This window comes from Thecamonas trahens, assembly GCF_000142905.1.
Source record: "Thecamonas trahens ATCC 50062 unplaced genomic scaffold supercont1.42, whole genome shotgun sequence".
Classification (NCBI taxonomy): domain Eukaryota; order Apusomonadida; family Apusomonadidae; genus Thecamonas; species Thecamonas trahens.
Genome location: NW_013657638.1, coordinates 18,260 through 31,094, shown reverse-complemented (window position 1 = coordinate 31,094; position 12,835 = coordinate 18,260). Strand labels below are relative to the sequence as shown.

Genomic DNA, 12,835 nt, shown 5'->3' with positions numbered 1-12,835 from the left:
TACTGACTACCCTCATCATCTCCCCACAGCCATCGATGCCAATTCCGCGAACAGCCGCCACCGATCGATCGCCCTCGCCCTCCCCCCCCCTCACCCCCCACACCCCGCCCCGCCACCCCCCAGCCTCCCGACCACGCATTCTCTCCCCACACATCTCAATTTCCACCAACATGAAGCTGTTTGTTGTGCTTGTCCTCGTGGCGCTTGCTGCCACTGCTATGGCCTCTGTGCCCATGTGCTCCTCCGACCCTGGTACGTACCCACTCTTGGCCAACACTGGGCCCCCTTCCCTTCCACCTGTCGCCTTGGGTCACGTGCGAGACGGGATGGAGGAAGAGACTGAGGCTGCGAGAGACGGGCTGCCACAGCATACGCAATGAGGCATATCGGGTGTGACAGAGAGTCTGTAGATGGAGGAGGAGGTGATGGTGGACGTAGTCCAGTTCGCCACGGCCACCAGCTCTCCTTCCCGGCCTTTGCTGGAGGTCGCGGCACGCGTGCCAGTGCGATATTTTTTCAGTGACGGGCACTGCAGGGGGAAGAGCGGAGAAAAGGCCTGCTAGACGAAGGTGTGACCACCACCGGTTAGTGAGGAAGAGACGGATGGAAAGCAAAGAGCGTGTGCTTGGTGATGGTGTGGGTGGTGGCGGGGGGATCGGAGGTGATGGAGTGTGGGGAGGTGTTAGAAAAGAGGAGGGTCGTCTCACTCATGCAACGCTTGTCTTGGCTGCGATGGTGATGGACGTGACAGTGCCCAACTCGCAGGGCTGGTGCGACTGCGGCGCGTCGACGGATGACGCCCAGATCGAGTCTGTGACCATCTCGCCGTCGGGCGGTACTGTGAACAAGGGCTCGAACGTGACCCTGACTGTGACTGCCTCGGACACCAAGACGTACCCTGTTGACACCGGCTCGACCGTGACCGTCCAGGTCAAGTACGGCATCATTACCCTCCTGCACCACACGTACGACCTTTGCACCCTCCTTAACGACACCCCGTACAAGTGCCCGATTGCGCCGTTTGCGTCCAAGACTCTCTCCATCTCGGAGATGATTCCGTCCGAGGCCCCGTCTGGCAAGTACACCGGCAAGGCCACCGCCGTCGACCAGAAGAACAACGAGATCGCCTGCATCGAGTTTGCCTTCTCCGTCCAGTAAGCGCTCCTCCCACGTTGGCACTGCCGTCTTCTCTGGCGGCAGTGTGTCGAGGAGGTAAACACCCTGTCCGTTTTCACTGTAGTTCTCCCTTGCTGGCTTGCTACAGCCAGTTATCGCGAATCCACTCGATGGTCTCGGAGAGGTCGACAGCCTCGGCGAGAGTGACGAGATCGTCCATGGCGGTCACGTCGTCGAGGGCGATGCGGTAGGGGAGGACAGGATCGAGGCGATGGTATGAGTTCTGCAGCAAGAGGCGGGCGTTGATCTCGGTGGCGAGTGACTTGGACTCAAAGAGAACGTCAAAGAGCGACGGGCCAAAGCCGACGTACCCGAGGTCTGGGTACGCGTCGACATCGAGCGAGTAGAGAATGGTACCCGAGCCGATGGAAAGAACCCGGCAGTTCTCCGGCTGGGCGGCGTCAAAGGTGGAGAAGGCCTTGGAGACGGCCATCAGTGCCGGGTTGTTGGTCACGATGGCCCCGTCGGCGTAGCCGCTGGCCATGGGGAAGTAAGTCGGCGCCGCCGACGTCCGCATGGCGACGTCGACCGCACGCACATGGTTGTCGGGCGGTACCTTGCCGCGGTCGCCAAGCGGGAGGTTGGAGAACAGCGCCGGCCGCCAGTTGCCAGGCGGAAAGAAGGTCGGCAGGCCGCCGGGCGCCGGCTTGCCGTCGAGCTTGAACGCGGTCACCACTACATACTTGTACAGCTCGCCGAGCGTCGTATCGCCGAGGTACTTTTCCATGATCGCCTTCTTGGGCTGCGATCCGTACTTGGCATTGAATGGCGAGAGTCTCCGGAGCAAGCTCGACGAGAAGATGTACGGGCACTCTTTGAGATAGATGTCGCGGCACTGCGCCGGCGAGTAGCCTGCCGCAAGCATGCATGCCAGAAGGCCACCGGTCGACGTGCCTGCGATCATGTCCACCGCGTCGAGTAGCTCCGGGCAGGCCTCGACCAGACGATGGAGGAGGACAGCGGTGTAGACGCCGCGGACACCGCCACCGTCGAGTGAGAGAATCCGATACGGCACATCGTCCATTCGAGCCTCGCCCTCGCCAGCCCATGCCCCCTCCCGATCTTGGACAGCCAGCCGTGACGACGGCGCCAGCTCCGGCTCCATGGGCGGGTCCTCCAACGACGGCGCAGGCGGCGACATAGCAGCCCAGAAGCCCACCACGCCGGCAACGACAGACGCCGTACCCACAGCTACCACCGCCACGAGCGACGGCATCCTTTCCCCCCCCCGCTCTGGCCGACTCGAGTCGAGTTGGAAGGCCCAAGTCCGAGCCTGAGCCAGAGCCTGAGCCCGTCGTGCCGTCGCGCCGTCGTGCCTGTTTGCGGCCCACAGGCGCTTCGCTGACGCGCTGCGAGATCAAAGCCGGCGGGAGGCGATCATCCGATGTGGGTCTTGGTCGAGGGGAAGGAGTGGAATGGCAATGGCTGCGGTGCGGACAATAGGTGCATGATCTGGTTGTACACGCTCTGTCACGTAGCCGGGACATGGATGGACACACGCCACGGGGCCACGGTCATCACACCGGTATTGTTCATCTTCGTCGTCTTTGTCGTCCTTATGTGTGTGCTGGAATGATAGATATATCAAGATCTCGCAACTATGGCTACGAGACGCCCATGGATGAGAGCGCGCCGTATTTGAAAGCTGCTTGAGGTTGAACGAGGCGAAGCGGGAGGCGACGACTCAAGGGCGACCACTCGACTTTTGCGGGAGCCACTCGCCAAAAGGGTTTCGCACACGGCATGCGACGCGGCTTCCTTGTGAAGGAGGAGAGGGGCATGGGGAAGGGCTCAAACGGAGGAGGACCAGCTGTGGCAGAGCCTCCTCCTCCTCCACCCCCACCCCCACCTCTCAAGCCAAGCTTGTCTGTCAAGGCTGCGTCACCGTCGCCGACGTCGTTGGTGGTGACATGGACACCGCAGCCGAGACCGCATCCCTCGGCCAGACTCAGCTACATCGTCGAGGTTGATTTGGAGAACGGTGAGGAGTTTATCGATCTGGCTGATACCGAGGATACTGTGTTTGAACTGGAAGGTGGCCTCCGTCCGGCGCAGACCATTGCTTTTCGCATTCTGGTTGTGGTGGGCGAGATCGACTACGCCGCCGTGGCAGCCGATGCCAAGGCTAGCGCTGATGATGATACCGAGGCTGGTGGTGAGGTGCTCTACGCCCCGGGGCCGATCACTTACCTCCCATCGGAAGTCTTTCATGCCACCACGCTGCCGGACGTGCCCGAGGCCCCGGCGCAAGTCACCGTCGGCAAGTTCACCTCGTCATGGATTCGGTTCATCTGCGGCAAGTCGCCGGCAGACAACGGCAAGGCCATCACCGAGTACATTGTCCATGTCGACGACGGCTCGCTTGGTGGCAGCTCGGCGTCGGCGTCGGGACGACAGGGCGAGGCCGAGTTTGTTGCGTGCCGCACCTTTACCATCGCCGTGGCCTCCAATAAGAACGCCGTCGGCAAGGCCATCCGCATCGACAGCCTCGCCCCGGGCTCGCGGCTTGCCTTTCGCTGCGCAGCACGGAACGAGCTCGGTCTCTCGGCCTTTTCGCCCATCACCCACGCTCGGCTCAAAATCCTCCCGCCGAGCGAGCCGCTGCCGCCGACGCTGGTCTCTGCCCGCGAGACAGCGCTCACCCTCGCCTGGCGCCCGCCCGAGTCTGTGGGCGGCGCGCCGCGCAACGAGTTGGCGTACTGCCTCTCGATGGCGGCAGGCGCTGAGTCGTTCAAGCCCACTTTCCGCGGCGGCGAGACGACGGCCGAAGTCTCCGGCCTCGCGCCGGCAACCGAATACACCTTTCGGCTGGTGGCATCCAACTCCAAAGGCGAGTCGCCGCCGTCGACCGTGGTGACCTTTGCCACCGCCGCTGGCGTTGCCCACCCGCCCACCAAGCTCAAGATCGACGGGACAGTCGCGCCGACCTCGTTGCGAATGGTGTGGACCGCACCGCTGGTCACCGGTGGCCTCCCGGTCTCGGCCTACAGAGTCTACCTCAATAGCGCGCTCTATCTCGAGACCGAGCAGTGCCACGCTCGCGTCAATGGCCTTCAACCTGGCCTTTCTGGCACGCTGGAGGTGGCAACGGTGACCGCCGCCGGCGAGTCGAGCCGGTCGCGGCCGCTCAAGTTCTCCACCCCGCCGCTCGCCCGGCGCAGCCAGCTGCAGTCACTGTCACCGCCATGACCCACGACTCGATCGAGGTGGCCTGGGAAGCACCAGACTCTCAGGGTGCTCCACTGCTGAGCTTTGAACTCTCGGCCGTCGCTGTCGCACGCGACGGGACCGAGCACACCCTGCCGGGACTCGAGCTCCCCGGGCGGGCACGGCAAGCGTGCCTTGCGGACCTCACCCCGTCGACGCTGTACAAGATCTCGCTGGTGGCGTCCAACTCGACCGGCGCATCGAATCCGTCGCAGGAGGTGGCGGTGACCACTCCACCGCCACCACCTGGTTTGCCGCCACCGCCGCTTGCGCCGCCAAGCGTCATCGGTGTCACCCTCGACACGCTTGTTCTCGGTTGGGCTCCGCTGCCGGCGGCCGCTCAGGATCCGCGGGCGCCGCTCTCGGCCTATGTGGTATATCAAGAGGCGCTGGCGCGGACGGGGTCCGTCGAGAAGCAGCACAAGCCTACGCTCTCGCGGGTGTACATGGACAAAGAGGCGTGTGCAACGCTGCGACAGCTCGACGACGCGCACGTCTATCGGTTTGCGCTCGCTCTCCGCAATCGGGTTGGCGAGACGCCGCGCGGGCCGTGGACCGAGTGGCTGACACTCGCGCCACAGCCGCCGCCGACACCGCCGCCGGCGCCGCGCGTGGGCGAGACGACCGCCAGCGGTGTTGAGGTCAGTGTGGCGCTGCCGGAGCGCGACGGACTCGCACCGTTTGTGAGGCTCGACGTACTGGCGCGCATTGTTTACGCGCCGTCGCTCGAGCGCAGCGAGACTATGACGCTGGCGTCGGGTGCAGTGCTTTCGTACACGAGCTGGGCCCCGGTGGCGGCGGTGCCGGTGGCGGCAGGCATGGCCATGCCTGTGCCGGTGGTTGTCAGCGGTCTCTCACCGGGCATGTCGCTCGAGCTGGCGAGCGTGGCGTGGAACGCGCTAGGGATGTCGCCGCGGTCGGAGCGGGCGACGGCGACGCTCCGTGGCATGCCGCCGTCGCAGATGGAGCCGCCAGCGTTGGCGTCGACCGGCGCGGTCGGTCAAGAGTCGATCGGGTTGCGGTGGCACCCGCCGGAACACGACTTTGGGGCACCGGTCTTCAAGTATGTTGTGTACTCGGAGGTCGGGCTCGACGACGCCGGCCTGCCGATCCGCGAGCAGCTCCTCACCACGACCAAGACGGCGGCTGAGATCAGTGGACTGTCGCCGGGAACCCGGTACCGGTTCTCGGTGGCGGGCGTGTCTTCCGAAGGCATTTCGGCGCCGTCCGAGGTGCTGGACGTCATGACGCTTCCGCCACGGGCGCTGGCCCCGCAGCCGCCGATGGTCCAGCCGCACAGCGAGCCGGCCCGGGCCAACGCGGGCGAGGTGACGCTGGTATGGGACGAGGCTGCCCCCATGTCCAAGGCGCGGAAGCGGAAGCTGGCCAAGGCGCGGAAGGCCCGCGGCGTGGTCCCGACCACGCAGTACGAGCTTTTCGTCGACGAGACGGACGCCGGCGATGGATGGCGGCTGATCTACGCCGGCAGTCTTCCGCAGTACGAGTTCCAAATTCCTGACGAGGCCGGTGTTCGGGTCAAGGTCCGTGGACTCGGCGCGGGAGGCGAGCGGTCGGCCTTTAGCAGCGTTGTGGCTGTGAGCAGAGGCAAGTATGTGCTAGAGGCTGGCGATGTGCCGAGCGCAAGCGCGAGCGCAAGCGAGAGCGAGAGCGAGAGCGAGAGCGACGACGAGGCTCCCGACGGCAGCACGCCGTTTGACGGCCCGAGCCGCGGACGCTCGAGCGGCGAGAGGCCGATGCAGCTGTGGATGGCCGGCGTGGGCGTGGCGGCGGCGGCGGCGGCGGTGGCAGCCGGCCTCTGGTTTGGTGGCGAGGAGACTCAGTAACAGCAGCACATATCATGGTATGGGGGTGGGGTGGGTGGGGGGTGGGGGGGGGGGGGGGGGTGGGGTGGTTCATTCACGGGCGCGGCGGCGGTAGGTCGAAGTGTTGCGCCACTCGCGATCGGGGGTTGCCGGACGGAGGCGCTCGGGCATGACGATGGTGTCGTCATCGAGCTCAAACGAGGCCGAGTCGTCGAGTGGTGACGGCATTGGGTACTCGACATGCTTGTAGGCCTTATTGCCGGCAGCGACGTATAAGCCGCCATTGATGAGGTGGGCGAGCTTGCGGACCCGGTCGCCCGACGGGCAGGCGTAGAGGCGGCGGACGCCCCACGGCATGTCGAGGCGCTCGGCAAGGCTGGCGAGGAAGCCCGGCATAGACTTGAACATCCGCTGTGCCACGTTGACCGCAATGCCTGGAAAGTACTCGTCCCCGTTCTTGTAGACGAGAATGACCAGCGAGCGGGTGGGCGAGAGCGAGGTCGTGGGCGCGCGCGACGAGTCGAGTGAGGTGTTGGCGTCGGTGAGGGCGATGCGCGGGACGGCGTCAGAGGCGGCCAGCGCGGCCGATGAGTTCATGACCGGCGCGCGTGGGTAGTCGATGAAGCGGAACGGAACAAGGCCACCGCAGAGGACATATGTCTCGCCGTACTCGAACTGCGAGACGTCATAGACCTCATTGCCACCCATGTCGCACAGGTGCGTGGCGGCGCCCTCCATCAGCGGCAGGACGCGCTCACAGGCGGCGACAAAGGCCGCCAGAGTCATGTGCCGATCGGGGCGATAGAGAATGCGCTCCGGGTCGGTAAAGGCATCGTTGTTGCGGCAGATCCAGATGACGACCGGCTGATGGCGGGCGGCGTCGCGGCGGAGTTGGCTCCGACGCTTCCTGCGGGCGACTCGCGGATGCGTGGCACGATCGGGAGCCGACGACGGTGGCACAGGCGAGCTGCGGCCGGAGCTGCTGGCGCCTCCTCGACCGCGACCGGACTTGCTCGAGCGTGTCGATGGCGATCGTCGCGGAAACTTGCCCTTGGACAGCGCCTTGTCGAGAATGTGCTTGGGCACCTTGTATCGCCAGATGGAAGAGAGAGGATGAAGAAGTGTCTTCGAGGCAGCGATGTAGTAGGCACCTGAGACGAGACCACTCGGGTCCTTAACCAGAGTGCCGGAGAGAGTGGCCAAGCGGGCGAGAGCCGAGCCGTTGATGAGGCCCATGGCCTGACCCAGTTCGTCCACCAGAGCATCTCTTGTCCGAGTCCGTGAGGTATTGATGACGATACGTCGAGCCGGTGTCAGTGTGTCCCCATTGCGCAGCACATGGATGACCACACCGGGCATGGCTAGCTGTGGGTGGGTGACTGGCGAGGGTTGTGCGTTTTGGCCGTGTGGAGTCGAGTGGAGTTGGGTCTGGGGGGGTGGGGGGGGGGGGGGGGGGAGGGGGGTTGGGCGGTTTTGGAGAGCATTTGAATATTTGATTGAAGGGTATTTGATTGAAGGGCATCCGATTGAAGGGCATCCGATTGAAGGGCATCCGATCGAAGGGCATTGGAGGGCATCGAAGGGCATTGGAGGGCATTGGAGGGCATTGGAGGGCATTGGAGGGCATTGAAGGGCATTGGAGGGCATCGAAGGGCATTCGATTCATTTCGATTAGAGTGCATTCGTTGGTGGCGTGAGACGACGGTGCTTCCTCGGTCGGCTCCAAGCGCTCCAGCCTGAGCCACCTGACTCTGTATGCAGAGAGGCCTTGTTGTGGTCTCTACTGTCTTGCTGGTGATTGGTCTGGCTCTGGGTATGTGTGCTTTGCAGGCGTCGGGGCGGGTGGCTCCTGTTCAAGAGGCCGAGGTCGACCACGCGAGGCCGAACATGGTGGTGGACGGCCGGAATGGCGCCGAAGCCCTGGATGCTAGGCTGATGGTGGACGAGGAGGCCGGCGATGTGGAAGTCGAGGGTGAGGTGGCCGACGAAGCGGTTGAGGAGGTGGGGGAGGGCGTGGCCGGTCCGTCGGCGGGCGCTGGCGCGGGCGCGGCGGCTACAGGCGCGCTGGGGCTGCTGTCGGTGGTGGCCATGAAGGCAAAGTCGTGGTGGGGCGGCGACGAGAGCGGCGATGAGGCGGGACGCGGCGATGGCGTGGTGATGGAGGTGATTGTGGACGTCGCGCGGGGTGAGGGAAGCAGCCGCGCCGGCGCGCCTGCTGTCCGCCACATGGCGGTCGACGAGCTGGGGTGCAGCGGCGGGACGCTGGTTGTGCCGGTCGGCGAGTGGCTCGCCGAGGCGTGGTCGGACGAGAGCTACGACGAGAGCCGGAGCGCAGAGTGGTGGGCGACCGAGCCGATCCAGCTGCTGGAGTCGCTCATTCTCCCGGCGGCCCATGTGGCAAGCGTTTATGTGGCGCGGAGCAGCCGCGGCGGCGGGGTGGTGGTAGTGGCGGTTCCGCGGAGCGATGACGAGCTGGTGGCGATGGTCTCGCACCGCGGTGGGCACGTGTGCGGAGTGGTTGTGGCCCGGCGGCTGCGGCGGTACGCATCGTCGTTCTGGGCAGCGCGGACGCTGACGGCCCGCTCGTTCGTGGAGGCGCTGGTGCCAGAGCTCGAGCTGCTTCCTGGCTCGGAGCGAGTGCCGGCCAGCGTGGCAGTCACCGACAGGGTTATCACCGAGTACCGACGGCTGCTGGTACGTGAGAAGCAGAGCCAGTTCAAGTTTGGCGTCCTGCGAGTGGCGGGTGGGCAGACGACTGAGAGCGAGATGCTGGGCAACGCCGAGCTCGGCAGCGGACTGGCGGCGCTGATGGCGCGGCTGGGCGACGAGGTAGGACTTGCGGGCTTTTCTGGCTACCGCGGTGGGCTCGACACATCGGAAGCGTGCCTCACCGGAGCGACCTCGTACTACGCCCGTCTTTGCGGCGGCGAAGAGATCATGTTCCACGTCGCGCCGCTGCTGCCGCACGACCAGCACTCTGATCAACAGCTGCTCCGCAAGCGGCACGTTGGCAACGACGTGGTGCTCCTGGTCTTCCTTGACGAGGGTGTGGACGCGTACTTGGCCGACACACTGGTTTGCCGATTCACGCACGTCATTGTGGCGGTGCAACCAGCGCAAGGCGCGCCTTCGCCGAACCGCTGGTTCCGCATCCATGTTGCACACGCGTTTACGGGCCAGTACACACCCGGGCTCGGCCGAGTCTGCCGCTCGGACGAGTGGCCGGACGCACCGAGCGATGTGTACGACTCGACGTCGCCACACTTTCGCGAGTGGCTCCTCACCAAGATGGCGTGCGCCGAGGTGGCTGCGCTGCGGTCGGCGCACTTTAAGGTTCTGACCGCGCGGACGCGTGGGGTGTACCTCGACGAGATGGTGGACGAGGTCGAGACTGGCGAGTAGAGGCCGAGAGCCGACTCAGTCGGTCATGGACTTGATAGAGGCGAGCTGGTCGCGGATCTTGCCGAGGCCGTCGAGCATGGTGGCGACGGTCTCGCGCGACATTTCAAAGTTGACGCGGTGGACGCCCAACATGGCGCCGGCGCGCTTGGCCTCCTCCTGGACGGTCATTTCGACAATGACGGTCGGCTCGGCCATGCAAAGGCGGCATCCGACGCAGTCTTGACGTCGACCCGCCAGTCGACGTCGACGAGCTTCGGCAACGAGATGGTGGCCTCCTTGGCCAGCTCTGTCCACTTTGCCACGTGCGATCCGACGATAGCAGCAATAAGACGAGCGAGATCCTTCTCCATGTCCTGAGGCAGGACCGGGAGCACATCCTGCGCAGCACGCTCCTCGTACACAGACTCGACAATGAGGGCCACAATAGCCTTGTGCAGGAGGTCCACATGCGCCAAGCTCGTCGACAGGGCGCCTGCAATCTTCTCCTTGAGCGTCCGCGGCATGCCGTCCTGTCGGTACCGATACGCCTGCGTGAACAGCTCATCAACAACCTGTGTGACCAAGCAAGAGGTGGGTGAGTGGGGCGGGCAGGGGGAGGGGAGGGGGCAGGGAAGGGAGGGGGGGTGGAGGGGTACCTTTTGGGAGGGGGCACTGGCGAGCAGCTTGAGGGCGTCGAGGGGGTGGGCAGGCTTCTTCTTGGAGGCAGACATGGTATGTATGCTTGTATGTGTGTGTGTATGTATGTATGTGTGTGTGTGTGTGTGTGTGTATGTGTGTATGTGTGTGTGTGGTGGGGCTGGTGTGGGAGTGGTGTGGGGTAGGGCAGCGTGCCGCGGTCGAGGGGTGCGTGACTGCTTTGCTGTTGCGCTGTGGTTGATGGTGGGAAGGCCGGTCAGGCGGAGTTTTGCGGTGCTTGACTTCCGAGAGTTTATGTGGGAGGGGTTGATATCGGCGGCGGGGCGAGGGGGAGGAGGGAGGCTGAAGCGGTTGTGGAAGAAGGGGCGATGTTGTCGGGATCATTGGGGATTGGATCGGCAGCAGTGTCGTCTGCGGCGTAGGGCGACTGGAGGCGGAGGCGCGAGGGATGGGGACGGGTAGCAGGAGGGATGGAAGGTGCTGTTGCTGCTGCGGCGTCAACATTAGCGTTGGCGCTGCCAAGGGTAGAGACGACAGGCGGCGTGCGTGCGGCGTGTGAACCGAGGCCGTTGTCGAGCGTCGTCGACGACGACGACGGCAGGTCGGCTGTCCAACCGCCGGCCTCCAGATCGTCATCAGCATCGAGAGCAAACTCGTCCGAGTCCCACAGGCCAGCCGTCCGAGCGGCATCGATCTGGACGGCAGCGTGATGGGCGACCTTCCAGGCAAAGACCCATGCACCGACGAGAAGGGCATCGACCATGAGGAGGAGGACGAGGCAGAGCGGACAATCGGAAAAGTCAGCAATGCCGACGACGGTGGCAATGGCGAGAAAGACCATGAGCAGCGGCGCCATGACAGCAAATGCCCGAGTTGTGTTGTATCGCGTCGACGGCTCGTTTGACCATCCGCCAGCAGCGCCAAAGCCGAAGACCACCAGCGCAGGGAGGGCGGCCTTGGGAATGCCGCCCGCCAGCGAGCCCAGAGCCACCACACATCCCGTGCTTGCCGTCACACGGAGGTAGTACACATAGCTCTCAGAGCTACCGCCCTCGGTCTCGTGGAGCAGTCGTGTCGTGCTCATGAGGTAGACGAGTGACCCGAGTGGCCGGCCGCGGTGGAAGGTCGGCTCGGCCGCGTGACGTCGTCACAAGCCAGCGGCCGAGTCACGCGGCGTGATGTATGGTTTGATGAAATTGACTGCTACAGCTGACGCGCAGCTCTAATGGCTGAGGACGAGAGATCAACGCGAAAGACGTCGTCCGGAATGGGAAGGAAGAGCTCGGGGTGGCCGGCAGCTTCTAGGTCGGCCACAACAGGATGGCTGACGGGGTCGGTGATGGTGGCGGCCGAGATGAACTCGCCCGAGTCGTCGTCGACCCGGCCAGCGACGATAAAGGAGACGCCCGACGAGGCGAGCGAGAGCATGGCATCCAGCAGCCCGGCCTGGCTTCCGCCGTAGTACTTGGGATTGAGGATACGGACGGCGGTGTCGACGCCAACCACAAAGGTCACCCGCGACGGCGCGAGCAGGGCGGCCTTCTGATCAAAGCGCGGGGCGGTGGTGAGGAGGACAGAGGTGCGGCCGGCAAACCGAGTCAGTCGCTCCAGCACCGCGCGGCTCGAGATGGGGGCCTTGTCGGCATTGACCAGCGCGAGCTCGTAGCCGGCCCAAACCTGTGTGGGCGCGCCGTCGCGGGCCAGGTACACCTCGCGTGCCGCATTCAGCAGCGCGCGATGGCCAGTGTGCAGCGGATTGAACGAGCCCGAGAGCACCAAAACCTCGTCCGGCAGCGGCACTGCGGCCGCATCGACCGCGTCCAGATCTGGCGTCATGTGCAGGACTCCCTCGTGCGCGGCCATAAACGACTCGATCGCATCCGTCACCCGCGGGACCGAGAGATCGAGCACCACGTCTGGTGGCAGGAGAGTACACACTTGGCAGTGCTCCCGACCCAGGCCAACCGGATCGGGGCCTCTGTCCAAGGCATTGACCCACATAGCTCCGATCTCGCTCAGCACATCTTCGCTGACCTCCCACTCGGGCCATTCGCTCGAGGTCGCCGACATGGCGCCCGTCAGCGGCTCACCCGAGCTCCCGCTCACGTCGTCGGCGTGCGCAAGCTCGAGAGCCAACACCTGCGACGAAGCGCCTGTGGTCGCCACCAGCTGCATGCCGCCGACACGGGCCATGAGCGTACCTGTCACAGAGCGGAGCATGCGGCGGATGAGGGTGAGGTGCAGGCAGGTGATGGAGGTGGTCATGTCAGGGGCGATGACCGAACACCATCAGACCATGATCGGACCATGGATGCCCATGCCATCAACTCCCCCCTCCCCCTCCCCTCCCCTCCCCCCCCGTCTGGTTAAGCAGGAGAGGGATATTTAAGAATTTTGTGGAGAAGTGAGACCTCCAACAACACAGTCGGCCGAGGCTCTACTGCTGATCGGCGGCAAAGACTGCAATTTCCACAGAGGTCCCGTTTTGAGGTACTGTGCGTTTTATGCTGTTTTGGTCCAGGCTCGTGTTTAATTTTGTGAGATCCAGTGATATGGTTTTCTCTTTGTTGTCGTTTTGTTTATTTTGTGGC

General features: G+C 64.5%; 6 protein-coding genes across 6 annotated transcripts; 3 read left to right on the top strand and 3 right to left on the bottom strand.

Moving 5' to 3' along the window:
* The first annotated feature begins 124 nt into the window (after positions 1-124).
* Positions 125-1,235, top strand: AMSG_08453 (phosphatidylglycerol/phosphatidylinositol transfer protein). Its single transcript, XM_013899695.1, has 2 exons — positions 125-252; positions 752-1,235. Exons 1-2 carry the CDS (start codon positions 171-173, stop codon positions 1,156-1,158), a joined length of 489 nt encoding a protein of 162 aa, XP_013755149.1. The 5' UTR covers positions 125-170; the 3' UTR covers positions 1,159-1,235.
* Positions 1,236-1,258: 23 nt separating this feature from the next.
* Positions 1,259-2,392, bottom strand: AMSG_08452 (latex allergen Hevea brasiliensis; the record flags this gene model as incomplete). Its single annotated transcript, XM_013899694.1, has 1 exon — positions 1,259-2,392. The coding sequence occupies one exon, from the start codon at positions 2,390-2,392 to the stop codon at positions 1,259-1,261; it is 1,134 nt and encodes a 377-aa protein (XP_013755148.1).
* Positions 2,393-2,793: 401 nt separating this feature from the next.
* Positions 2,794-6,227, top strand: AMSG_08451 (uncharacterized protein; the record flags this gene model as incomplete). The annotated part of the gene is made up of 3 exons (XM_013899693.1): positions 2,794-2,810; positions 3,129-4,257; positions 4,290-6,227. The coding sequence occupies 3 exons, from the start codon at positions 2,794-2,796 to the stop codon at positions 6,225-6,227; spliced, it is 3,084 nt and encodes a 1,027-aa protein (XP_013755147.1).
* Positions 6,228-6,296: 69 nt separating this feature from the next.
* Positions 6,297-7,565, bottom strand: AMSG_08450 (uncharacterized protein; the record flags this gene model as incomplete). The annotated part of the gene is made up of 1 exon (XM_013899692.1): positions 6,297-7,565. The coding sequence occupies one exon, from the start codon at positions 7,563-7,565 to the stop codon at positions 6,297-6,299; it is 1,269 nt and encodes a 422-aa protein (XP_013755146.1).
* Positions 7,566-7,961: 396 nt separating this feature from the next.
* On the top strand, positions 7,962-9,805 carry AMSG_08449 (GTPase activating protein Rap1-GAP; the record flags this gene model as incomplete). Its single annotated transcript, XM_013899691.1, has 2 exons — positions 7,962-8,019; positions 8,065-9,805. 2 exons carry the CDS (start codon positions 7,962-7,964, stop codon positions 9,606-9,608), a joined length of 1,602 nt encoding a protein of 533 aa, XP_013755145.1. The 3' UTR covers positions 9,609-9,805.
* On the bottom strand, positions 9,624-12,602 carry AMSG_12166 (uncharacterized protein; the record flags this gene model as incomplete). The annotated part of the gene is made up of 4 exons (XM_013899788.1): positions 11,482-12,602; positions 10,747-11,323; positions 9,833-10,159; positions 9,624-9,794 (listed from the first exon to the last, which is right to left on the bottom strand). Exons 1-4 carry the CDS (start codon positions 12,507-12,509, stop codon positions 9,624-9,626), a joined length of 2,103 nt encoding a protein of 700 aa, XP_013755242.1. The 5' UTR covers positions 12,510-12,602.
* Between the last annotated feature and the right edge of the window lie 233 nt (positions 12,603-12,835).